The sequence below is a fragment of the Felis catus genome, chromosome B2 (assembly GCF_018350175.1).
Source record: "Felis catus isolate Fca126 chromosome B2, F.catus_Fca126_mat1.0, whole genome shotgun sequence".
Classification (NCBI taxonomy): Eukaryota; Metazoa; Chordata; class Mammalia; order Carnivora; family Felidae; genus Felis; species Felis catus.
The window spans coordinates 98,319,474-98,343,424 of NC_058372.1; the positions used below are offsets into that span (position 1 = coordinate 98,319,474).

General features: G+C 39.9%; 1 protein-coding gene and 1 long non-coding RNA gene across 6 annotated transcripts in view; one reads left to right on the plus strand and one right to left on the minus strand.

Moving 5' to 3' along the window:
* The first annotated feature begins 210 nt into the window (after positions 1-210).
* On the plus strand, positions 211-14,502 carry LOC111560511. The gene is made up of 3 exons (XR_002742400.2): positions 211-754; positions 1,144-1,346; positions 14,444-14,502. It is a non-coding gene; the product is annotated as an uncharacterized LOC111560511 (long non-coding RNA).
* The window catches only part of PPIL6 (peptidylprolyl isomerase like 6), a 31,939-nt gene continuing 18,208 nt past the window's right edge, over positions 10,221-23,951 (minus strand). For 3 of the 5 annotated variants that reach the window (XM_045058615.1, XM_045058614.1, XM_003986442.5), the window contains 2 exons: positions 14,964-15,099; positions 10,221-10,420 (listed from right to left, as the gene is read on the minus strand). In XM_045058615.1, coding sequence (XP_044914550.1) covers positions 10,309-10,420; positions 14,964-15,099 — 248 coding nt within the window. In that variant the 3' untranslated portion in view covers positions 10,221-10,308. Of the gene's footprint in view, positions 10,421-12,310; positions 12,426-14,963; positions 15,100-19,659; positions 20,231-23,951 lie in introns of those variants that run through there. The other 2 variants (XR_006598619.1, XM_045058616.1) reach the window with 2 other exon arrangements.

Genomic DNA, 23,951 nt, shown 5'->3' on the forward strand with positions numbered 1-23,951 from the left:
GAGCGGGGGCGGACCGCGGACGATACCAACTGGAATCCTACGGGAGGGGAAACGGGCATCGAGAGGAAATCGAGGGACGCTGTCCCTCAAAGCAACTGAAATATAGCGAAGAAGCTCGGCAGATGCAGTAAACTATTTCCTTTGCCTTCAGGTTATCGCCCAGGACGCCGCTGGGCTGTTCTAGTTCCTGCGATAGGGTAAGCTCCGACCCTGGCTTGAATGGAACAACCTACATGAGGTGGCGCTCGGCGTCCACCCGAGCGACCAGCTAGGCTGTAAGTGCGCGGTCCCACGTGACTTTCTGGGCCTCGCCTCCAGGATCTGTGTCCGCCCGGTTGTGGTTTTCGTGGAGTGCACTTAGAATCAGGACGTGAATTAAGTTTGTGGTGTGTTCCCGCATTCCGAGGGTGCTTGCACAGAACTTTAGTGGGACCCGCGCTTCTGTCCTTTGAAAATTGGTTTTTCTGGAAATAACCCCGTGTTGGGATCCCCCAGGGAAATGAAGAAACCACGTGGTTGAGTTTCTGCTCCGCCGCCCACCTAGGGTGAGCGGCTAAAACGCCGAAAGCGTCCTGCCTTCGAGCCAGAGCCGAACACCGTCTACCTCTATCACACTTGCCCAACCTGTCTTTTCTGAATTTCTTTTTATTTCAGCCATTGGTAGCAGAAGCCAGTCAACGCCACCACTACACAGAGAATCAAAGACAAGCTGGGTTGGAAATCCGTCTGGTCCGTTCCCACCCCCACTTTGCAGGTGAGGAAACCGAGACTCAGAAAAAGTGACTTGACCGAAAAACGGTGCTTGGCAACAGGGCTGAATTTCGAAATGCCTGTTAATGTTCTGTCACTGCTCAGGTTTTTAGTAAGGGTGAGCGCCATCTGATGCCCAGTCTCACAAAATATTCACAATTGCAGCCGTGCTTATATTAAATAGTAAAATTGGACTATAAAAGGTATTTTAATGCTGTTTTCAGTTATTTGTACTTATCATGCAAGTTCAATTATTCACATTTAACCCTAATAAAATAGCGCGAACGTTATTTGCTTTTTTTGAGATCTGCTTTGCTATGAAAAACCAAAAAAGTTGACTCCATAAACATTTTACCATTTTTTCCTCAACTTCAAATCTTCACTACTTTCTAGGATCTAACCAGTGGGGCTCTTTTGTACCCTGATGACTATGAACATTTGTTCTATTGACTACACTAGTTGGAGATTTGCTTGGATGTAAATAAGAAGCTGATGATGGTTGATCCAACCTATGGCTGGAAGAATGAGAGTGCAGCCAAGTACTTAAATGAGGTCCCATTATCGGCCTTTAGTGAACTGGCTGCTCTTCTCTCACGGTATGTTTCCCACAGTATGTATATAGCATATGACCGTCTGACACCCAAAGGAAGGCACTAGTAAACTTTTTTTTTTTTTTAAGTTAAAAATATAATAGAAGTCTGTTTTCTTCCTATACTCCAGTGGATCAACTTGTTTACATCCTAGGATGAACACACCCCATTGTGGAGACCATTGTTTTATGATTTGTCACCTGGATGTTCAACTCTAGTCTTCAGATTTTTGATAAGAGAACATTTCACTCTCTTGTTTTAAAACTAGAGAAGCATTGGCTTATTTTAGTTTACGTGGCATCTGTTAAGCTAGCTCAAGGAAGATTTTCAAAGTCATTTCAGTGTTCCGTAGCAAGGAATGGCATCCGTAGCAAGATGCCGTAGCAAGGACTGGCATCTGTAACACAGTTTGTTTTTGTTTTTTTTTTAAGTTTTTATTTTGAGAGAGAGAGAGAGAGAGAGAGAGCGCACACGCGAGCTAGTGGGGGAGGGGCAGAGAGACAGAGGGAGAGAATCCCAAGCAGGCTCCGCATTGTCAGCACAGAACCCCACCCGGGGTGAGAACCCTGAGATCGTGACCTGAGATGAAATCAAGAGTCAGATGCTTAACCAACTGAGCCACCCAGGCACCCCTGTAGCACAGTTTTGATAACATATATTAAACGTTGTAATATTTAAATAAGTTTCAACAAAGAAGATTGTAATAAATTAAAGATTAATAGTAAGCTAAAATTATAGATTCAATTTCTTATTAACACTGTGATTAGGATTGATGATAAACTAGAGATCCTGTCATTAGGAGGCTCTCCACTTTGGCTATGGATATGTCTTCCATAACTATTCCAGGGTTTCAGAAAGGAGCATTATACTTGACAGTTAACCTTGATTGAACATAGAAATCACCTGGGAAGTTTTGAAAATTCCTGATGCCAGAGTACCAATTGAATTAGTCTGGAAAAATGCCTGGGCTCTCCACGTGTTTTTATTTATTTACCTTTTTAATGTCTTTATTTATTTTTTGGGGGGGGGGAGGGGCAGAGAAATTGAGGGAGACACAGAATCCGAAACAAGCTCCAGGCTCTGAGCTGTCAGCACAGAGCCAGACGCGGGGCTTGAACTCGAGCTGTGAGATCATGACCTGAGCTGAAGTCGGACACTTAACCGACTGGGCCGCCCAGGTGCCCTTCTCCACATGTTTTTAATCTGCAACTTAGGTTGGGGTGCCTGGGTGGCTCAGTCGGTTAAGCAGCAGACTTCAGCTCAGGTCATGATCTCGAAGTTCATTGGTTCAAGCCCCCTGTCAGGCTCTGTGCTGACAGCTCAGAGCCTGGAACTTACTTCAGATTCTGTGTCTCCCTCTGTCTCTCTGCCCCTCCCCTGCTCGCGCTCTCTCTCTCTCAAAAATAAATAAACTCCGTCTCTCTCTGCCTCTCCCCTGCTCTCTCTCTCTCTCAAAAATAAATAAACGTTAAAAAAAATTTTGCAACTTAGGTTGAAAACCACAGCTTTACTCTTATTTCTTGAAGTGTGGTTCATGAACCCAGTGCACTCATACCTCCTGAAAATGTTTTAGAGATGCAAAATCTCAGGCCTCACCTCAGACCTCCTGAATGATAATCTGCATTTTTTTCAACATCCATGTGTACATGTGTTTTAAAGTTTGAGAAGCCTGCTTATTGTAACCTGTGGAGAACTATTCTAGGTATCTAAATTGCTGCAGTTCCTGATAGTGAATCATCTACAAGATGACATTAAGCAAAACGTTCTGTAAAGTTTTTATTTGTTTTGTTTTGCATTACAAATAAATGTAAGGTCAGGGTACAAACACAAAACTCTTGGATATGGGCTCTATCTAGACTGGCACCTGAGACGTATTTATTTTTATTTCTATTCTGCTTCAAACCCGGTCTGCTAGAGTTTTTTTCCATTATATGCCTTAGTCCTTTAGGAAATGGAATCCTTTTTTCTAACATATTCCTAAGGAACAACGCCAGTTCAAGCTAAACTACACCCCAGGCAGGTTTCTGATACCCTGCACTAGCTACTGCTTCCCTCTGTGCCCAGGTATTCATTGTGTTCCTCCTGATCCTCTCTGGGAGAGCTGATTTCAGCCAGAACACTCCCAGATGGACATTCTGGTTATTAAAATATTCAAGTGATTTTGTACTGACTGCTAACAGGGCACTGCCCTGAGCTGCCCAAGTGTCCCAGTCCCCCATCCCAAGATGCCTCTGCCTGTTGCCTCTCCTGCGGCGGGAGGCCTGAGCTCCAGTCCAGCAGGAGCTCTAGGACCCTGAACCAGGCCTCTAGTCACTGTCCCTTCTGATCGAGCCGTGTTGGCATACCTCTATGCCATCTTCATCTACCTTGACAAAATCAAAGTTTCTCGTCTCATCGTTTTTCCTCATTCTATTCTGTGGTCCATTTTGTATTTTGTAACATTTTCTTCCACATACCTGCAAGGCACAGGTCTTGTAGATTTATGTCTTTAATACATCCTGGAGGTTCTCAACGTGTGGTCTCTAGACCAGCAGCATGAGTCTCACTTGGAAAGTGTTAAAAATGCAGATTCTCTGGCCCTCACCAGACCCAATGAATCGGAAATGGGGGTGAGGCTCAGGAACCTGTATTTTGTTGATAGGCTCAAGCATTTCTTATTCATACTGAAGCAAAAGAACCTATGATTTACATTTTCAAAGCCCTCTCTAATCAATTCCACACTTCGTACTTTATGTGGTATATGTTTCTGTTGAGTTTGTTACAGACGTTTTGTATGATATAAAATTTATTTGAGGGGCGCCTGGGTGGCGCAGTCGGTTAAGCGTCCGACTTCAGCCAGGTCACGATCTCGCGGTCCGGGAGTTCGAGCCCCGCGTCAGGCTCTGGGCTGATGGCTCAGAGCCTGGAGCCTGCTTCCGATTCTGTGTCTCCCTCTCTCTCTGCCCCTCCCCCGTTCATGCTCTGTCTCTCTCTGTCCCAAAAATAAATAAACGTTGAAAAAATAAAATAAAATAAAATAAAAATAAAATTTATTTGAGATATGGACTGACTAGATTGGCCAATTTAAGATTCCATTTTAGGAAGGATGGTTGATAATATAATTACTATAGTACTTTAAAAAATGAGTTTCCATAGGGAGAGCATATCACTAGGTGTGATGGAGATCCATTAAAAATAATTTTTTTAATGTTTATTTTTGAGAGAGAGAGAGACCGAGTGTCATCAGGGCAGGGGCAAAGAGAGAGGGAGACACAGAATCTGAAGCAGGCTCCAGGCTCTGAGCTGTCAGCACACAATCTGAAGGATGGAGATCCATTTTAATTTTGAGTATATACCTTTTAATAAATTTAGTCAATTGAAAATGAATGTGATGTTAGGGACAATAGCTAAGACTGAACATAAGAGGGACTTGATGTTTCTTGAAGTGATGATGATATTTTTTGTCAGTGGCAGCTTGACTGGCTTTTGCAGGTTAACGTTCCAGAAGGGAAACTAATTTTTATCAAATAGCTGCTATGTGTTAAGCATCAGCAGAAGTGTCTTCACATATTATCTCAATTAATCATCAAACTGCTGTGAGATACAAGTACCCCTATTTTACTAATGAAAATGAAACCCAAAAGTTGATAGAGTTGTTACTGATTTTATAAATTTACTCAGAGAATCACTAAAGTTTTAGAGGCAGAGGGAGCTAATATCTTCTTTACTTCTATCTTTTCTTTCTACAACTGAGGAAAGTGAAAGGCTAAGTGATTTGACTGCCACATTGCTAGGCAACTGGGACTAAAACACTCCTAATTTAAAATCTGTACAAGATGCAAAAACTCAGAATATGGAACCCTGAGGTTGCCAGACTATTCGTTCATTAACAGATAACTGGCATGGTTTGCAGTTGGAGCAAACAAATTCTTTAGATAGAATTTCATTTTTTTTATTTTTTTATTTTACTTATTTTTTATTTTATTTAAATCCAAGCTAGTAACATAGAGTGAGTATTGGTTTCAGAAGTAGAACACAGTGATTCATCGCTCACATATAACACCCAGAGCTCATCCCAGCAAGCGCCCTCCTTAATGCCCATCACCCATTTGCCCCAATTCCCTACCCACCTCCCCTCCAGCAACCCTCAGTTTCTTCTCTGTATTTAAGAGTCTCTTATGGTTTGCCTCCCTCTCTGTTTTTCTCTTATTTTTCCTTCCCTTCCCCTATGTTCATCTGTTTTGTTTCTTAAATTCCACATATGAGTGAAATCATATGATATTTATCTTTGATTTATTTTGCTTAGCATAATACACCCTGTTTCCATCCACGTTGTTGCAAATGGCAAGATTTTGCTCTTTTGATTGCCACGTAATATTCCAGTGTGTGTGTGTATGCCACATCATCTTTATCCATGCATCAGACAATGGACAACATTTGGGCCCTTTCCATAATTTGGCTATTGTTGATAGAGCTGCTATAAATGTTAGGGCACACGTGCCCCTATGAATCAGCATTTTTGCATCCTTTGGATAAATACCTAGTAGTGCGATTGCTGAGTTGTATGGTAGCTGTATTTTTAATTTTTTGAGGAACTTCCATACTGTTCTCCAGAGTGGCTGCACCAGTTTGCATTCTCACCAGCAGTGTAAAAGGGGTCCTCTTTCTCCACATCCTCGTGAACATTTGTTGTTGCTTGAGTTGTTCATTTTAGCCATTCTGACAGGTGTGAGATGGTAGATAGAATTTTTTTTTTTTATTGGTGGGAAATATTTATTCAAACTAACATAGGTAAAGACTTAATGTCTTTGCTATATTGGAAAAATATTTACATTATTATAGAAAAATAGCTAAATTTCCTGAAGTAATTCACAGAAGTGCATATGGTTAATACACTTTTTTTTAACTTTCCACACTTTTTTATTTTCATTTTTTATTTTTTTTAATTTACATTCAAATTAATTAGCATATAGTGCAACAATGATTTCAGGAGTAGATTCCTTAGTGCCCCTTACCCATTTAGCCCATCCCTCCTCACAACCTCTCCAGTAACCCTCTGTTTGTTCTCCATATTTAAGAGTCTCTTATGTTTTGTCCCCCTCCCTGTTTTTATATTATTTTTGTTTCCCTTCCCTTATGTTCATCTGTTTTGTCTCTTAAAGTCCACATACGAGTGAAATATGATTTTTGTCTTTCTCTGACTAATTTCACTTAGCATAATACCCTTTAGTTCCATCCACGTAGTTGCAAATGGCAAGATTTCATTCTTTTTGGTTCCAAGTAATACTCCATTTGTGTGTGTGTGTGTGTGTGTGTGTGTGTGTGTGTGTGTGTGTGTGTGTATGTGTATATATATATATATACCACATCTTCTTTATCCATTCATCCACTGGTGGACATTTGGGCTCTTTCCATACTTTGGCTATTGTTGATAGTGCTGCTGTAAACATGGGGGTGCATGTTTCCCTCTGAAACAGCACACCTGTATCCCATGGATAAATGCCTAGTAGTGCAATTGCTGGGTCGTAGGGTAGTTCTATTTTTGTTTTTTTTTTTTTTTTGAGGAACCTCCATCCTGTTTTCCAGAGTGGCTGCCCCAGCTTGCATTCCCAGGTAGATAGAATTTTAAATGTTTATCTCAAATTTCCCAAAATAAGAAAAATGTCCAGATACCACACTCCCCTTATTCACATGGCTTAATGTAAGACACGGCATACATGTTAGACTTTGCCATACTAGCAATTAGGGAAAGGTCACAAAATTAACATTTTGTATATAAGTCCCCAGAATGCCTTTACTTTCTTATTTGTAGACATGGAAGAATCTAGAATTCCTTCTGTTTAATCAAAGGGAGAGTCTTAAAATTTTGTTATATTAAACAAAATTTGGAGTTAATTGGGATAAGCTTTTGAGTCCTTGAACCAGTTTCTCCAAATGACATGGCTAAACATACACATCATCCTAATACAGAATACATTTTTTTAAGTTTATTCATTTATTTTAGAGGGAGAGAGCACACCAGCACAAGCAGGGGAGGGGCAGAGAGAGAGGGAGAGAGAGAATCCCAAGCAGGCTCTGCACTGCCAGCATGGAGCTCAGCATGGGGCTCAAACTCAAGAAATGTGAGATCATGACCTGAGCTGAAATCCAGAGTCAGTACTTAACTGAGCCACCAGACACCCCAATACAGAATACATTTTAATACAGAAGTATTACTGGGTGTACCTTTATTAATTTTTTTTAACGTTTATTTTTGAGACAGAGACAGAGTGAGATCAGGGGAGGTGAGAGAGGGAGACACAGAATCCAAAGTAGGCTCCAGGCTCTGAGCTGTCAGCACAGAGCCCAACGCGGGGCTCACACCCACAAACTGCAAGATCGTGACCTAAGCTGAAGTCAGGTGCTCAACCGACTGAGCCACCCAGGAGCCCCACAGTGTGTACCCTTAAATGGTGGTAATAAGAACCACTGCATACACAGATTTGTGATTAAACTTTCCACACAGCCTGAGAGTAGGAAGTGGAAGCAAAGGAAGGGACCATGAACTTGCCATCCTTTAGAAGGTTGGCAGAGTTCTACCTTTACATTTCAAGTGAGTTGAAAAATAAAGGGAAGTGGAATCCGTTTCTTAACCCATGCAGATACCACAATTCTTTCACATCAGATAAAATGCTTAATTACCTAGTATATGGGTTCATTGCCAGTAAGAATTGCTATGCTGCTTGTTATTACATGACTAATGCTTGTAATTTGTTTTAAGCAGGATCTCTGCAAAGCATCAGTTTCATTCATCACATGCTTCACTAGTTGGTGAGAGTCTCTGTGGCAGTCCTAGCCCCACTTTGAGATGTCACCAGTGTGACCAGAGGAACCCATCCAAAGGCCCAGAGAGGATCTGGGGACTTCATACAAACAGCTTAACCTCTCAGGTTGGCTGAAACTCTTCAGAATAGAGGAAGAGGAGGTATCTCCTCTTCACTGTTTCCCAAATCTGGCTATTAATCAGTCATTGAGGAGCTTTTAAAAAATACAACTTCCCAGGCCACACCCTGAAAGTTCTACCCAGTAATTTGTCAAGCATACATTTGATGAGCATATACAGCATAAAAGGTCCTATTCTAGGTCCTGCATACAAATTATTGATTCTGTGAACCCTCACAACAACTCTATGTGGTAGGTCCTCTGCTTTGACATGAAGAAATAGAGACACGTTGAGGTTCTTGCCTGAGTCCATGCCTCCAGGGGATGGCAGAGCTAGGATTCAAACCCAGGCTGTCTGGCTCCATAACACACATTCTTAACACTATACTGCCTCTGGGTCACTTGAGAATGTGCAGCATGCCTTCTCCCCACCCATCTCCGATCTTAGTATAAAAGCATATACCAAATAACAATAAAGCTGTTATTTAAGAAAAAAAAAAAAAAGGCAAGCATATTCCAGTTGTCAGGAGCTAGGGATGGGTGGTGGGGAGCAGGGGAGTAGGTATAAAGGGGTAGCCCAAGGGAGGTCTTTTTGAAAAGATCTGTGTCTTGACTGTGGTATCAGTCACATGAACCTACACATGATAAAATGATAACACACATGGTACCAATGTCAGTTCCCTGGTTTTGATATTATACTACAGTTGTGTAAGATAATGTCCATTGGAGAACCTGGGTGATTGGTATACAAAACTGCTCTGTACTATTTTTGCAACTTCCTGTAAATGTATAGTCATTTCAAACTGAAAAGTAAAAAGCATATGCCTACTTTTGGCAACCCCCAAGTCAATTAGAGGTCTGCCTCCTTAAGATTGGCTTAAAGAGAGATCATTCTTGGAAGACAGACCTTCCACTAAGGGTAAGAAAAGCTCAATCAATGGCTTTGGGCAGAGCATGAATGCACCGGCGGTGGTGGTGGAGGCAGCTGAGCGAGGTCACCACTAACAGAGTCACGCACTTCAGTGACTACACAGAAGGGGCTGAAACCAGTTACTTATGTCTTGCAGTGAATCCCAAATGACTAGTGCCCAGCTGACTTAGGAAGCTCCAGGTTGAGCTGAATGAATGCACAGAGCCCCTACGCCATGTTTAGAGACTCTGACTCAGTAGATCAAGGACAGGGTCCAGCAGTCTCTGTTTTAAATGTTCCCCAGGTGATGGGTTTGAGAATCTTAGATTAAGGAGCAGCTCATAAAGCTAGATCCCCAATAACATCTCAGGAGTGTCAACCACCACAGGGTTGATTTGGGTTGGGATGAACAGTCCAAGCTCTTGGTTTTCATATGGTTGGTATGGTCAGAGACAACTATTCTCTTCATGTCATATAGAAACATCGAAAGTATATGCCCTTTTCTGCATGCTGTGTATAAACAATGAAATATTACAATGAATTTATCTATTGCCTCTTTTCTATTTGGTCATTTACCAAGTTTCTCAGGGTAGAAAATGTATTTTATAAACAACATAATTCTGTTAAAAATGTTTTAGGATTGGAAGGCCATTAGGTACCCTGCTAAATTAAGAATGGTTTGGGTTACAAGTAGCAAAATAATCAACCAATAGTAACATAAGCAAGCAGGGGTCTATTTGTCTCACAGGAAGAAGTCCAGAGATAGGTGCTTGCTGGAATTGGTTCTGCAGCTCAAGAGCTGGGACTGACATCTCTAGTTTTCTTGACCTTTCCTTCGCAGCTCCATGCTGTCTGCGTTCAAGACTGGATGAAGGGAAGGGGCAGGACCACTGGCATTCTACTCCTGTCTCACTGGCCAGATGGTATCCCATGGCCATGACTAGCTGCAAAGGAGGCTGGGGAATGAAGTGTTTTGCTTTTATAGTCTCTATGGCAGAGGCAGGAAGGAAAAATGGGGAGGGGTTAGGTGTCGGGTGGGCCAACCTACAGCGGTCTGCACAGCTTTCAAATTAAATTTTATCAGGCACTGTTTAATTAAATACAGAAACAGCTTATCAGACGCGTAATAATAAGTTGTCAGAAAATATTATATGAAAATCAGGCATAAAGATCTCCACTGTCAACAATCATACAGCGTTGTTTTGGTCTTTCATTCTCTGTTGGAACCAATTCTAGTTTTTGAAGAACTTGTGTTCCTTCAATCAATTGCCTATGTAGGAGGAAAAAATGGAAAACTTAGTCATAAATTTTCACACTTAGCTTCCATTCCTAAATTGAGTCCTATCTTGTTTAGCTGAGGCTATTTTGTATGAATTAGATTAACATCTGTCATAAATATCATTAATAGCTGTAGATGTGTCCACTTTGCCATGGCTCCTTCACAACTGTTCTGGGATCAGAACAGACTGAAATCTGTCATTCTCACTGCTGTCAGAATGATCTCTTAAAAATGCAAATCTAAAAAAAAATGCAAGTCCGATCTCACCTCCCTGTTAAAACACTTCAATAATTTCCCGTTATTCTTGTGACAAAGACCAAAAATGTCTACCATGGCCTGCCATGGCCGGCCTCCCCACTGCCCTCCAGTGCTGTCCTATGGTGTGCTCCCTTCGTTCTCTGCCTCAGCTGGACTGGCTTCAGTACCTCAGTATCCCATGTTGCTTTCCAGCCGCATCTGTCTGTTTTGCTCCTGCCCCCCACTTCCCTCAGCATCACTCCACAGGGAAGTTTCCCAGGGCCCACCTCTGCTTATGTCAAGCTCCCAGTCTTATGGGAATTATCAGGGTTAACTTGACATTTATTTGTATGATTCTTTGATTAATTTTTGATTCTCCCATGAAGACATGGTTCATGCTTTTACTTAATACTCAATGCCTAATGTAATGTAGGCACCTAATCAACATCCACTGAATACATGACTAAAAGTTCAAAGCCATGGTAGTTTGGATCTCCAGACATTCACCAGCCATGAGCTGGAATTTCCCTGAGTAGAGCTAGACTTCTGATGGTTCTCTCAATTGAGAGAGCAACATGGACCAGAGAGTCAACCCTAAACATAGGACTAATGCCCTTTGCCAGTGTTTGGGCGGAAACAGTGGCTGAGGGGGAGGTGAGGTTTCCATTTCATGAGCCTTTATAAGGACATGGCCGTGCTGACACCGATCACCCTCTAGTCATCTCTTTGTCTGCCTCTGGCAGAAACCGTGACACAGAGCCTGACACAAGGTACAGTCTGAGGATGAAGTGCAAGGGATAAATGGACAGATTGACCTCTGACTAAAGAGGATGTGAATGAAGCCTGTTCTACAAATTGGTTTCACAAATATTGAAGGAACACCTACTGTGTGCATCTCTCCACTGTGACAAGGGTTAGGACAGAAGATGCATTTTTTTTTTTTTTACACTGTGCCAAAGAGGACAAAGACGCAGTTTGATTTTGGTAATCAGGAGGTTTCTGACCTAAGCCCTGAACAGGAATTTAGCAGACTAGAGGGAGGTAGAAAGGAACAAGATAAGCAAAAGCCCAGAGGCTCTTCTGGGAGTGAGGGTACTCTGGCTGGCTGTGGTTCAGTTGCCATGTTGAGTTTACAAACCTCTATTTCCAGCCTTTGCCCAGTGTGAATAACCACTTCTGGTATTCCAGAGTTGCCACCTGCCTCTAGTGTAGGTATCCTAATCTGAAACACAACTTGTCCATCCTGAATTCATGACCTCTCCCATATCCTCCTTGTATTCTCTATCTTGGTGAATGGCACCAACCATCCAATCAGTTCTGAAATCCTAGTTGTTTTTCTAGACCTTCACTGCCCAACATGGTAGCCACTGGCCACATGGGGCTATTTTAATTTAAAATTTAGTAAAATTTAGTTCCTCAATTTTACTAGTCATATTTTGAGTGCTCAATGGCCACATGTGGCTGGTGGCTATCATACTGGACAGCACAGATTATGGTACGTTTGCATCACTGCAGAAAATTCTGTTAGATACCACCACTCTAGACTCTTCCCATGACCTCACCACGACCATTTAAATGGTCATAAAGTCTTGTTGAATCTAACTTCCAACTACTTCTTGAATTTTCTGTTCTTCCCTTGCTTACCTGTACTGCCAGTGCCTTGTGGCCCAGGACTTCATTTATGGCACTATTATCATCGCTTCTTAACTGGCCTTTCCGCCTTCATTTTCATCCTTTGCCAATTAATTCCTCGCTTCTTCTAAAAAGATTTTTTTCAAAATAAGAACCTGGTTGCGTTGTTCCCAATTGAAAATTCTTCCATGGCTTCCCATCCCCTTTGGGTGGGGAATCTCTGCTCAGCAGAATGGCATTCATAGCCCTTTGGGACCTGGGCCTAACTATCTCCTCTTCTCCACTCTCCTTTCTCTCCATTCTCCACTAGGTACTAAGCTCTAGCCAGATCAAATGACTTGTAGATAAGATGCTCTCCTTACTTCTTAAAGCCTTCTGCCAAAGCTCTTCGCTCTTCTTAAAATTTTATTTTACTCATTTTGATGCCAGCCTTCTCTGCCTAACTTCTATGTGAATTTCAGTACTCCTCTCACCTTCTCATGAAGCTTTCTATGACCCTTCCCCCATTTGGGCATCCCCTATAAAGAAATTAATTCCCCCCACCACTGTCCCCAACATACACCCTTTCTACTTATGCATGTATGAATGGAGATTTTACAGCTTTGTATTTTGATATTCTTTCCCTGTGAAACCACTGGGGTAAGACTGTGGGTTGATACAGTCTCCTCTGAAGGCAATTCCTAGTGTTATCCATCTATCTGAAGGGGCAAGTTGATGTATCAGAAACTAGGGCTCAAAAGGAGGGGAAATTTCTCTTTCTGGACCTTGCTAATCATGTCTGGGCTTCCAGAAGGTCAGATAAACCTGGGGATGCTCTGAGATGATAGGAAGAGAAAGCATTAACACTAGAGGCAGTCCTATAGTGGGGAAGGATGGTACCCCTGAAAGAGTTACACTTTGTTGGAGTATCTACTTGCCTATTATGGTATTACCTGTCTGCTTCTGCCTAGTGTTCTTTAAGGTCTTGTTTAAATGTTTCAGTTCAGACTCCGCTGTGATTTGGAGATTTCAGGGATTAACTGAGCTCATACTTGAGCTAGAACAATAAAAGAGGTGCAGTGCCTCCCTAAAACCAGTGTGGTGGTAACAACAAAAATGAGTGAGCAAGATTCCCCTGGAGGATGGTGAATCCCATGGAAAACAGCAATCATCAAAAGGAGATCACATCCTCCATTCCACTGCCACCCTCTAGGGATCTGCGTTCACTTTTACTGATGGAGTTGGAGGGTGTTGTTTTCTCTCTCTCTCCTGTATCCCTGGTGCACTCTTTACAGAACGGGCATAGCCCAGGTTTGACTGACTTATAGCTGTTGGTTTTCTAATACACTGGAGACTCCCTAAAGGTCAGACATTGTGCCTCTTCACTCTTTCCCCAGGACTGAGCACCATGACTGGCATATAGTAGGTATCTAATAAAATGCTGGTTGAATGAATGAATCAGGAGGCTAACAGAAGTGAAAGCTGAAAAAATATGTGGGGCCAGACGGTTGCATTGATTAATATAAAATCATCTCTTTTTTGAAAGAAATCTTTGGATGAAAATATACTTTCTGCTTTTTCAATCTGGAAATATCACTTGCATTACAGTGAAGGAATAATTGTGGTTAAAATTAAAACTGCTATGAAATTTCATGGGAAGAAGAGTCAGCAATTATTTCTATGGAGTGGCTGGAATAATCTAATACTTATTCAGAAAAGTTCTAATGCTCTGCATCATTTCAGGGAAGACCAAGTAAACTTCAATTTATATTGACTTCACTAATAAGACATCATTAGATTGATAAAGAGTACATTCGTCATCCATTTTAGGACCACATGCCTATAAGCAACTTGATAATATATTCTAATAATTATTACCTGAGATGTTTCCATATTTTAAATTGTTCAGTTAAAAAAGTTACTTGTAATTTGGAGTGTTCGTCTATCTCTTCAAAATGTTCAATGTACAGTATTTAAATGACTTCACCTCATTTTTGCATCTAGATATATCTACATTATTAAGCACTATGGTATTATTCATAATAAATAGGAAGATAATATCCTTGAGGCTGAAGATAGAAGGATGGGTGGATGGATGGATGGATGGTCAGAACATTATAATGGCTGTGCCTAAATGGCTTCTGTGGTTTGTATGTTTTTAAGTAGGCTTTGCAGCCAGCACAGAGCCCAAAGTGGGGCTTGAACTCACGACCTGAGATCAAGACCTGAGCAGAGATCAAGAGTCAGACACTTAACCAACTGAGCCAACCAGGTACCCCTCTGTTTTTTAAAGATAGCAAGCTTGTTATGAAATATTCATTCTAAATGTTTGTCTATATTTATATTATTTTTGCTTTAAAATTCTATCCTCAGTTACTCATAAACCATATACCAAATCTTTTGGTACCACGTTTTTACATATGTAAGTATTATAATTTTTTTGTTTAAAGTTTATTTGTTTATTTTGAGAGAGAGAATGAGCAGGGGAGGGGCAGAGAGAGAGAGAGGAAAGAAAGAATCCCAAGCAGGCTCCGTGCTATCATTGCAGAGCCTGACACAGGGCTTGAACCCATGAACTGTGAGATCATGACCTGAGCCGAAACCAAGAGTCAGATGCTCAACTGACTGAACCACCCAGGCACCCCCATATATGAGTATTATACAGACAAACGTACAGCACACATACCCAAAAGCCACATATTTTCTGTCTAGATAGGGCGTTGGTTGTAGTGTGATGTAGAATTGTGACCCATTGCTGTGACGGCCTTTGTTGACCATTCCAAGAACTCCCCTCTTATCATGAGGAATTGAAAAGTTTTCATCTAGAAAATACAATAGATAGTAGGTCATTAAAATATTTCCAAATTGTGAATATTCTGTTTCATACTTCACTCAACTGGGCTGTTAAAAAAGATAATATAAAGTCTTATTAGAACTATTTGAACATTTCTTTACCTTTAGTTTATCATTACTGTAGCTAAAAACAAGTGTGCTAAGAAAATTAATGTAAAAGGAAGTACATTGCTGAGGAATAAAGGTCAGCAAATTTTCTCGTGCTGTTTTGGCAACAGGACTTCATTCAGCCTACCAGCGTGATCATTAAAAATATCCCCTTTGAGAAGGCTTTCGGATATGACCCTTCCCCTCATAGCATCTTATACAGACCTCTGTGGTAGTATTTAGAACACTGTGTGATTGTTTACATGGTTTTTTCTTCTCTAGTATGTGCAGACAGGGACCTTGTCTCAATATAGCTTAACTCCTAGGGCCTCCTAGCACCTTATCTGGCATATATGTGGTCTTAAATGTTGATGATGAAAGTAATTCATGCTGATTTTTAGTCTTCAAATAAATTTTAATCTCAAACCATCTATGGACCAAGTGGAAAGTGATTTTTTTTTTTTTTTTTTTTTTTTTAGTGTAAGGTTAACAAGTAAAGAGAATTATATGATGGTAAATTAGGTTACCATTTTCAGGAAGTGCCATTTTTAGCATGAAACAAGATTGTCCTCCAAACTCAAAATACAGAAGGAAGTAGTAGAAGAGGAATTCACTAAAAGTTTTCAGTCAATAACGTTATAAAATTCTGGGAATGATTGAGAGATATGAGCACTAACTGTCAATAAGCTTTTCTGAAACTGCAGTTGCTAAGTATTTAGTTTCAAAGCTAAACCAACTAAGCAATTAAGCCATATTTATGGTAGTTACTTTTAGCTTGTTAAGTTGCAAACTGAGTAAAAACCTCTGAAATCTTATGAAATGCAAATAAAGCATTTTTGTGTAAATGGTTCTATATAATTACATTGATGCTCCATATTCATTTCAGGGGAATTGAGAAATAATCCATTAATTTTACAGAAAATCGCATGGAATAGAAATCTGCCCAAAGATTCAGAGTTTTACCAAAATAGCATTTGTCATTGTTCTTAGATATTATGACAAATTTTTCTTTAATTCTGTAAGCAGTAAGAAAATTTGTAGGGTTGTAACATTCTTACATTCTGTGATTATGGGAGAAATTTTAAAGCTTAATTAACTTAATTAACTTTTAAAAAGTTAATGTATGGGTATAGGCAGCCCCTGACTTACAAATTTAAAGTGTGTTCACCTGAAAAGATGTGCGAAAATTAAATAACTATGTTAACAATTGTTTTAACAGAATGTTGATGTGGAATGTAGGGACCTGAGGCTATCTATGTTGCTTCCAAACCCCTCAGTGACGGTGCCACAACCAAGTAAAGTCCTTGGGTAGAATTTGACCTGCTCCTGCTTCTGGAAAGCATCCCACTGAGGGGAAGGGAGCCAACACCCCACCCCCCACCCCCTTCTCTACACAGTTACTGGTGGAGGCCTTTGCCATGAATAATAAGCTGTAGTGACCCTTCCCATAACTTGGCATGAGATGCAGCTAAGACTGTTGGTACCTGCTTCACAGCTCACTTGGGGAATGAGTGGCCCCCAGCCATGCTGGAGCATATTATCCACTTAAAGATGGGAGCCAGTGGCATAATAGAGTTCAAAATAAAACTCTGTCCTTAGAGAAGCTTTCCTGAGAAATGGATATCTGAGTAGTATTTTTACATTAATAGGGAGAGATTTTCCTACGAGTAACAATATTAAGATGAAGAATGAAAATCCCAGGTTTAATTCAACATTTGTTCATTTGACAAATATTTTTTGAAAATTTTTAAGTTTATTTATTTATTTTGAGAGAGAGAGAGAGAGAGAGTACAAGCGGGGAAAGGCCAGAGAAAGAGGGAGAGAGAGAATCCCAAGCAGGCTCCGCACTGACAGTGGGCTCGAACTCACAAACCGAACTCAAACCATGAGATCGTGACCTGAGCAGAAATCAAGAATCGGTTGCTCAACCAGCTGAGCCACCCAGGTTCCCCTTGATAAATATTATTTGAATGCCTAGTGTATTCTGAGTGCTAAGTAGGAACTTAACGCTTTTGATTTACATTTAAAAAAATGTAAATTTAGTCTGCTCACATTTTTTTGAGGACAGGAAAAACAAAACTACTGATCATTAAGTCAACCAAACCTTTTTTCTTTTTCCCTTCGCTTTGTCTGAGTGGGTTAATTAACTGCTATAGATTATTTTAACTCTATCGGTAGCCCTGAATAGAAAAGAAGAATTTCAACAATATACCAAAAAAAAAAAAAAAATGCTTTGAAGTAGGAGGAACAAAAAACATGTTTAAAATAGGAAAATTTTTAAATTTGAGTGCAGCTAACAGCATAATTAGTAATAGTTTTATTTTTAGGTCATGTTAATTGAGGCATGGAAGGAAGTTTAAAAGCTATGTTAGGAACTCCAGACCCTTTCATTACCTTGCCTGTGACTCAGGAGTTCCTTTCTCTGCCATTTATCATAAGATATGGAAGATATGGAATCTAGTTACTGCTCTGTGGTCAAAACTGGCATCATTTGTGATATACAACATTAAGAGTAAAATGTAACCGAAAGAAATCAGAAATTTATGTGCTGAAGAAAATCAGTTTCTGAATTTGTTTAAAAAAAAGCTCATTCCAATGGTTATAAAGGAAGCAAATACTGTAAGTCTGGGAAAACTGCCATGCATTCTCTCTGGTAAAAATATCATCAGACAGTTTAGGACATTTCCATATAATTTGCTGAAGGCAATAATATCAAGTACAAATCTGACCTGAATCCAGCAATATCAGTTTTGTAAACCCACTGTTCTACTTTTAATAATAAGTATTCTTATTCTGTTCTATTTAAATAATAATAGTTATTCACTAATTGTTTGTTATATAAAAGTACATGAAAGTGTGCTACTTAGCTGCTAGGAATTTACCCAAGGGATACAGGAGTGCTGATGCATGGGGGCACTTGTACTCCAATGTTTATAGCAGCACTTTCAACAATAGCCAAATTATGGAAAGAGCCTAAATGTCCATCAACTGATGAATGGATAAAGAAATTGTGGTTTATATACACAATGGAATACTACTTGACAATGAGAAAGAATGAAATCTGGCCTTTTGTAGCAACATGGATGGAACTGGAGAGTGTTATGCTAAGTGAAATAAGTCATACAGAGAAAGACAGATACCGTATGTTTTCACTCTTATGTAGATCCCGAGAAACTTAACAGAAGACCATGGGGTAGGGGAAGGGGAAAAAAAAAGTTAGGGAGAGAGCCAAACCATAAGAGACTCTTAAAAACTGAGAATAAACTGAGGGTTGAAGGGGAAGGGGGGGGTGGGAGGGAGGGGAAAGTGGGTGATGGGCATTGAGGAGGGCACCTGTTGGGATGAGCACTGGGTGTTGTATGGAAACCAATTTCATATTAAAAAAATTTTTAAAAAGGAAAAAAAAAGAAAGTATGCTACTTAGTGTGTTTTAATTATTGCTTTCATGAAGTACTTATTTATAAGCATGTTGACTGTGTGTGTGACATTAGGGATGAATAGCCAGCATTTATGAACACTTGAGTGGATAAATACAGTATATTTATAATATTACATTAGTGAAAATGAGAGAATTCCAGCTATATAGACAACATGAATGAATTTCATAGGCAGTGATGAACAAAAGAAGCAAGCCACACAAAGAATGCCTATAGTATGATTCCATTTACATAAAATTAAAAAATAGGCAAAATTTAACTATATTGTTTAGGAATATATACGTGGGTGGTAAAACTATCAAGAAAAGCAAGGAAAAAGGCTAGTGGTTACCTCTGAGGGAGGTGGAGTTATTGCTGAGGATGGACAAATGGGGTGCTTCTGGCATGCTGGCAGTTTTAATTTCTTGACAAGGGTGATAATGTGGGGGTTTGCTTTATAATAATGTTTTAATTGTACATATGCACTTTCTATATATGTGTCACAATTAAAAAAAAATAGCCCTTAAATGGCTACCCAGACCATACTATTTTCAGTTCTCATTTCTAATAAAAAATACTTTTGTATAACTTTTAGTTGCATTATTGAATACTGACAGTACATCAGGTTCTTTGCCTTTTATTAATGTCCACTTTCATTTAAAGATAAGGAGATCTAAGAATTGGACAAATGGATCTTAACTGCTGTATCTGTGAATTAGGGCACAAGCTAATAATGTAACAAGGATAATACAGTATTTTAAAATATATACCTTTTTTCTTTTGTCTTTTTTGTATAAATGACATTTTATCTAGTCAGCCCAAACTACCTAGTCGCCAATCCTTGGCCAGTGGGAAGGATTAGGAATATTATACAAGGAATGCAAGGAGAAAAAAAGGGGTTAATATTCAGTTTGTAACATTAAGAATAGGATTTGGGAAGACAATTTAAGAAATGGTGATTCAAAACAAAGCAAAACAGACTTTCTTTAAGTTAAAAAAATGATAAACCAATTTATAAAATAATCATCCAGTTAAATTATTATTTATTTCATTCTTTTTAAATTCACTGTGTTAACCTTAATAAAAGTGAGTTTTGTGGTTGTAGGTTTTGTGTTTTTTTTTTTTTAGCAAGCCCTTGGTTTCGATTCTGCAGCTCGTGGTAATAGGGTTCAATGAGAGAGATGCAGAGGAAGCCTGGCTGTCCGATGTGTAAATATCCCACAGGGCGTGAAAGAGGGAGGGAAACCCATGTTTTGCTGTTCTGAGCACAGTCCTCATCTCTCCCTCAGAGGCATCTCTCGTTTTCGTTTGATGGGTTGCTGAATTTCTAATTCTGCACCTGCAGACATACTGAGTAATGGAGGCCTCCGTAAACACACTGGGCCTCCCCAGGCACCAGAGGACAGCTAGGCCTCCATCTGGAGACTAAATCTCCCCAAAAGTCTGAGCATAGGAGTGAGGGATAATCAACGGAGGCACAGGGTTGTCCCGGGGGCAGGCAGGGAGTTGAGCTAAGAGATCCGTCTCCTGCTGGACAGAAGGCCCACGTTGTCTGAGCCTCTGCCTCCAAACAGGAGTCTGGGTGATCTGACAGCAGCTGTGGGGTGGAGAGAGATGGTGGATTCTCATCAGAGATTAAGGGTATCAAGAAAGCTTCCAGGAATGTCCCTTCCCCATCTGCAATGTTTTATTTTAAGACCCAACTCAAAAGCTACTCTGGGCCACCGCCCCCAACTCTCCCAGGCAGCTGTCGGTTCTCTCCCACAGCACTCCGTTCTTCCTCTGTAACAGCAATTGGCACAGTGCCTGTAGCTAATCTGTTGAAATATCTGTGTGCACCAAACCTAAAATCCTTGAGGCCGGAAACTTGGTCGTATCATCTTTCTTTCCTAAGGCCCTGGCACCATGTAGGCCCCTAACTAGGAGTTTAATGTTTTATTAATGAGTAAGTAAATAAAAGGTGTCACTTGGATGGCTTCATTTAATAAAGCTGGCTCCACATGAATTTAGAAGAAAAATGACTTCTTTTTCCCTTCACTTTCGTATTCCTTCAATATTATTTAAAAAAAAAACCACCTTTTCATTGTATTAAAATATGGACACAAAAAGCTATAGAAAACTAGTGTATAGTTAGAATTATTATTAGTTATGATATGGCAAACACCCATTTAATCCCCACTCAAGCCAAGAAAAAACTTTGCCAGCTTCCCCCAAAGTGCCTTGAATACTTCAAAAGTAACCACTCCCCTGACTTTTACATACTTTCATACTTAATGTTTCCGTACACAGTTGGCCCTTAAACAACACTGCTTTGATCTGTGGGGATCCACTCATATGTGGATGTTTTTCAATAAATACAGTACATAACTCTAAATGTATTTTCTCTGCCTTATGATTTGCTTAACATTATTTTTAAGTTTATTTATTTATTGGGGAGGGGGGGTTGAGGGGCAGAGAGAGAGGGAGAGAGAGAGAATCCCAAACAGGCCCTGCACACACAGCCTGACGTGGGGCTCAAACTCACAGACTATGAGGTCATGACCCCAGCCGAGACCAAGAGTTAGACAATTAACCCACTGAGCCACCCAGATACCCCAGTTTTCTTAACATTTTCTTTTCTCTAGCTTTTTCACTGTAAGAATATGGTACATAATACATAAAACATACAAAATATATGTTAATCGACTATGTTTTTGGTAAATCTTCAGGTCAACAGTGTTAGCAGTTAGTCAACAGCTATTAGTTCTTACCAGGCAGTATGGTTTAGTCTTCACCATTTTAAAATTGTTGTTATGCCTTTTAAGTCTCCTTTAATCTTCAAGTTCTGCCCCTTTCCCCTTTACTTACTTTTATCTGTTAATGAACCTGAGCTGTTTAACCTCTAGAATTTTTCCCAGTCTGAAGTTTGCTGATTGCACGTGCAGTTCAGTATGTTTCTCTGCTTTGCATCCTGTCCTTTGGGCTCTAATACTTCTGTTGAAAATGCAAGTTTGTTTCAACTTGATTGAAAGATTAGGGAACAACTGAGCGGAATGAATCTCAGCCATGTTTATGTGCAATGTCTAGGAGAAACACCAGGGAAATGTGGAAAATGGCACCCAGCTGAACCGAGCTGCACAGGTACACACACACCTCAGACATCTCACAGGTCACCACGTATGAGCGGCATCCACCCACATCTGATGTTACAACTTGCCTCCAGTTTCAGAGGACCCTCCTACCACTTCACAGTCATTCACAAGCTGCGTCTCTTCCCACGCCACTTCCAGGAACATCAGAGAGCTTTCAAGGTAGGGTGCCAAATTTATTATAGTATTTATGTGTTTCTTGACCATAAAATATATGTAACACTGTGTTACTATTTTTATCAGGCTGCTGTATATTTCAGTGTGTCACTGAGGAAGGGATTTTTTTGTACTTCATTTTTGCCATAAGTCCTATAGTTTTTATTGCATGATTTTGCATCGTGCAGAGATCTTTAAGACCATATTACATCAGAACTGGTTTTATTTCCTGCAAATTGGCAGCTGGGTCCAGAGCCTTAATCGGACTCGTGCTTTGTCCCTTTGGTGATGTGTTGTCTCCCCAGAAAGCTCATAATAATCTGGTTTTCTCTGTTTTTGTGAAGTTAGTAGATACCAATGGAGCAAAAGCCTAGATCCATTATTTCACTGGGGGCAGCAAAATGGTGCTATTCTATTATGTCCTTCTCACTTATTTATTGGAATGCTTTTATAACTAGCAATTTTATCTACAATTTGGTATAGTTCATATAGGAAAGGCAAGATAAATGCTTGATTCTTTGCTCATATTTATCCATTTTTAAGATAATGAATTTGTTTCTCATCATTCCCCCAAAGATAAATTATTAGGCTTTATTTTATGATATGATATCATTATGAACTCATGGATTTAAAATATTGGTTGGGTTTCAATTATTTGCAATTATGGTTCTTTTTGAAGCTCAAATCTTTGGCCAGCAAGAGCCTCTTCAAATTGTCTCCCAAGGCCTTTGACATGACCCTAGTAAATCTTTAATAGCTTTCTTGCTATCTGATGATAGCATGATTGAACATGAGGTTCCAGGCTCATTTTGTAATTTCCTGTCCCGGAACTGGAATCTGCCATTTCTCCCAGGAGCCCTGGTTTCTTTAAGTGAGAAGTGACATTTCAAAACAACAATCTAAATGCTAGGAATGTAGAAGGCTACTAGGTTGGTCATTGTAGACCAGTTCAGTGGACAGACCTACATATGTAGATATGTACTGCATGATTTTAAACTGGTATTTCCAATACAGAATATTTTACTTATTAGCCTCTATGAATATTTCACATATTTCATTGTGTCTCCCTTCGTCCACATTGAAAATCCTAATTCTCAAGGACATACAAAACGGTGAAATTAGAGTATTCTATAATTACTTACTTTTTCCATATTACACATACAACAGTCTCAGAATAACAATATTAATAAATAATACCATCACCAGTATAATTACTGAAAATAGCTAAAGCAGTTTTTTGCATATATTCTCCCACTTTCTTCCAGTTTTAAAAAGGTACACTACAGATTCAGTCATTACGTGTCATACTCTCACCCTTTATGCCTCACTAAATTTTAGTTTCACAAGTCGCTATGATTACTGCTTGTCACCAATCCTTATGTCAAGATCTCTCTTACAATTTGTTTGTGCGAAACTCATTTTACTGTCGACTCCTCAAGATCAGGAAGGGATTGTGACAACATTATTCTCTAAAGTTTTACATATTGAAAAGTATGTGTGCCCTTTGTAATTCAGATTGTTTGGCTAGATATAAAATCCTTAGCTCACATTTCCTTTCCTTGAACATCATATTACTCCATTTTCTTGCGGCATAATAATATGATGTCAAAGAATATGATAACCTATTTTGCTTTCCCTTGTAAATCACTTGCTTTTTTTGCCTACCTGCCCAAAGAATTTTTACTTTCTGAACTGTCCAATGATGTTAATATGTCTTAGTGTTGGTTGTTCTGGTTTAACATTACCAGGTGGCAATGTTCTCTTTCAGTAAGTAGTGTCAAGTTTTTATACATATATATTTTTTAAGTGTTTATTTATTTTTGAGAGAGCGAGAGAGAGAGCATGCAAGCGGGGAGAAGGGCAGAGAGAGTGGGGGAGACACAGAACCTAAAGCAGGCTCGAGGCTCTGAGCGGTAAGCAGAGCCCCAGAGCTCAACACGGGGCTTGAACTCATGAACTGTGAGGTCATGACCTGAGCTGAAGTCAGATGCTTAACCAACTGAGCCGCCCAGGCACCCCTAGTTTTTATGTATA